The sequence below is a fragment of the Tupaia chinensis genome, unplaced genomic scaffold (genome assembly GCF_000334495.1).
Source record: "Tupaia chinensis unplaced genomic scaffold, TupChi_1.0 Scaffold000706_1, whole genome shotgun sequence".
Lineage (NCBI taxonomy): Eukaryota > Metazoa > Chordata > Mammalia > Scandentia > Tupaiidae > Tupaia > Tupaia belangeri.
The window spans coordinates 3,133,195-3,136,664 of record NW_006160229.1 but is presented as its reverse complement, the minus strand read 5'-3'; the positions used below and the strand labels follow the sequence as shown (position 1 = coordinate 3,136,664).

General features: G+C 42.2%; 1 protein-coding gene across 2 annotated transcripts in view; it reads right to left on the bottom strand.

Moving 5' to 3' along the window:
* The window catches only part of FGF13 (fibroblast growth factor 13), a 228,792-nt gene that overhangs the window by 86,271 nt on the left and 139,051 nt on the right, over nucleotides 1–3,470 (bottom strand). Inside the window, exons 1-2 of one of the 2 annotated variants that reach the window (XM_006160696.2) lie at nucleotides 3,231–3,461; nucleotides 1,241–1,351 (exon numbers count right to left, since the gene is read on the bottom strand). In XM_006160696.2, the coding sequence (XP_006160758.1) occupies nucleotides 1,241–1,351; nucleotides 3,231–3,417 (298 nt within the window). In that variant the 5' untranslated portion in view covers nucleotides 3,418–3,461. Of the gene's footprint in view, nucleotides 1–1,240; nucleotides 1,352–3,230; nucleotides 3,462–3,470 lie in introns of those variants that run through there. The other variant, XM_014592499.2, reaches the window with a different exon arrangement.

Below are 3,470 nucleotides of genomic sequence, written 5' to 3'. Positions count from 1 at the left end.
TTGGAGAGGTTTTCACTATAGGGCGCATGCGCTCGCCAGACAGACAGAGAGACAGAAAGCGAGAAATCACCCCCCAGGGGGGATGGTCACGCCACAATCCCTTCTCCTCCATTCTCCTCTCGGGTTTTTAGGCACGCATGCACACACGCCCAGCGTGAGTTTTAAGCCACTGGTTCCAGGACGTGAACTGCGGTCGACTACGTGGGAGTCCAGCGACATAGCCATTACGCTAACTGCTGGTTCCCAGGTGTGAAACTCTTTAACACTGAACCTCAGGACCCTCTGGAAATAAAACAAAAACTTGCGGAACTCTCCTTAGCATTCAGACCTACTCTCTTTGGCTGTTTCCTCAGCTGACAATGGGAATATTTCTGAGAAATTATAAATGCCTGAGGGAAAATCAGTAGAAATTGGGGAAAACAATAAATTATGAAAAGTGAGTGTTTTAACCTCATGGACCATTTAATAATTCTGGAGAAACCTGTAAATTGGAAGAAAACATTAATTATTAAATATTAGAATTAAAGAAAAGGCTTTACCATTTGTGAATTTATGTTTTTATGAATCCAACTAGAAAAACATATATAGTAAAAGGTAGGTAACATCTAAGAATCACCTTCCTTGATGAACTAGAACTAAAACTGGTACTATATTTTATGCTTTTTAGGTTCACCATTATGGTTTCCTATTTGGCCTTTACTTCAACCATGGTTAAAAATAAAGTATGAAAAGAAATCCCTTTACCCACCTGTAGAGGTACCTCAATCTAAAATATCAACTAGTCTCAGAGTCATCAGTGTATGTGGAGGCAAAGCAGGAAGTAAGAGTTTGTAATGATGAATTCTCTGGTATGAAACCACTCCTGCCTCTTGGGATGAGACCAGTTCTTAAGAGTAGAGATAATATGCTATTTCGGGATGAGTGTGTGGGTGAGTAAATTTTCTGTGGGAAAAAAGTAATAAAATCCAAAGGACAGCCATAAATCTATCTTGATTACCATGGAGATGACATTTTGGATCATTCTTCAGATGGTGTCAACGTTATTTGCTCTGGTTCACTATTTTAGATATTTTCATGTTCAACTTCCTTTAGGGTAAACTCTGTAAACAGGATTATGTAGTGTGACTATATTTTGCATTGACTTCAGGATTTAGCCAGAGTTGATTATTTAAAACCTAAATAAAAGGAACAGAATGTCAACAACACGCTGGCGTATGCTATTTATTTTGTAGTGACTTACTATAAGTGCTGTCCTCGTCTTTGGTGCCATCGATGGTTCCATCTGCCTGCAGCTGCAAGTGGTAGCCTTGCCGGCTGTACAGTTTGGTAACTATACCCTTTAGCTGAGGCTCTGTAAAGAGAACAACAGTTTGGATCAATTGATACATAGTGCGTATGTGACTGAAAAGACTTGGAATTCAAACTTCTAATTTCATTTACAAATTTTAGTGGAAAAGGTTGAACTACATTTTTCAAGAGTCCGCTGGGGGGAAAAAAATCCAAGTTTCAGGATAAATCTCCAAAGTGATAAAACATTTGATTTCTACCTGGCAACATGAGTAAAACCTTAAGGCTTCTGATAACGTCAACAGTTTCTTACAGCCTATCCCTTGGCTTATTGAATGGTACTCTATCTCATTGAGCACTTGGATGGAATAGGTTGCCTTTTAACAATGTGCCACTTTTTATGTGGAAGGAAACAGAGAAATACAAATATAATTTTGAGATGTTTGCCAGTCTGGGACTAATAGCAAAGATTGCCTTCAGAATTTATTGCAATCTGAAAAAATAAGCTCTACTCTAAGAAGGCTGAAAATGCATGAATAATCTGGAACCCTATCAAAGGCTCTGTATTTAAAAAATTGAACCTTCCATACAAAGAAGGTGAGATGTACCAACCATCACCATATTTGATCACATTTAATGGAAAATAGGTGTGAAAAGAGCAGGATTTTTGTTGGCTAGAAAGAATGAAAATTAATCCATCTTAATTTTCAAATTTAATATAAGAAGTAGAATTATCCAAAATATGGGTTCTTAATTAAAATGGTTGTCAATTACGAATCACCATAGATTAATTAATCATCTGCCTAATTTACCAATAAAAGTCATGCTATTCAAAATTTGCTTTTATTGAATACAGACACCTGTGCCAAAATAATATTTGTGTGATTATTCGAGCCACATAATCATGCTTTGCAACCGCTTAAGCCTTTTAAAAACAAGCCTAATTTATAGTTAATGCATTAAAAACTTTGAGCAAACAGAAAATGTATGCCCGAGTTTCCATTCCAGGGTGTGCAGAACACAAAAATAAGAGAAATGGCAGATCGATGAGTAAGTCTGATTTTCTGTAATATTTATCAAGTAAAAAGATACGAAAATAATGCAAAAAGATTCATTTGGTTAAGGGTGGCAGATAAGCTGCATGTTCCCTGAAGGTTTTACCTTGACGCAACCTGACACTTACAGCTGTCTGAATTTCTGTTGTCACTGGAATAACGCGCTACTCTTATCACTGAAATGGTTCAAAAGGACCCACAACCTGGCTGAGTTTAAATTCCCTCTCCAATCCTGCTTTTTATTTTCCTAGCAAGTAACCACAGTTTTACTATCTAACCAGATCACTAAGCTCTTTGCCGCAAGGTACTAGATAGAAATCCCTCCCCCTTCCAACAAACATTTCAAAGCTGCACCACAAGTCGAGTCTGTCCCGAAAGGTTTAAAAGTAATCAAAGAGACGGAATGCCTAGACAGCGGAAGCCCACATCCCTTGGTATACAGGCAGTAGAGGAAGGGTCTGACAGGTGGGGATAAAAGCAAATGAGGGATTCCCGGGTTCTCGCGAAGGGGCGGGAAGGGGGGCGATGGTGTTTGCCCAGCTCCGCGCCTGCAATTTCCACGCCACACACGACAGCCATGTCTGGGTCACGCCTGCCCAGAGCCCACCGGGCATGCACACAGGTGACATGTCTGAAGCTGAGAGCATCTCCCTGGGCAGCCTATGCTCCGGGCCCTGCGCCTGTCCCAGGGCAGTTGCACTGCAGCAAGAAGCCTGTTACTGTCACGAAGGAGGCAAGAAAGCAATCTCCTTCCCACGCACGCACACCGGCTAGGTGGCTTCATCCGCACAAGATGGGCCACCGACGAACTCACCTACGCTTCCATACCCGCCCCCCACCCCCTTGGCATTCGTAGAGTATGGGAAAAAAGCTAAAGCCCCTTCCGACCTGGTCTCCTCCTGCGCCTCTTCTTGGAGCCGAAGAGTTTGACCCGGGAAAAGACATTTAACTTGTTTTTGTCGCAGCTGGTCTTGCCTTTGCTGGGGCTGCTGACACACTTGCAGGCGTTAGATTTCTCGCGCTCGCGGGCTTGTCTCTTCTGACGGATGAGCGAGCTGGCGATAGCCGCCGCCATGGCCACGACGCCCACCACCACCACTTCTTTTGCTGCCCCTCGCCGGGGTCCAC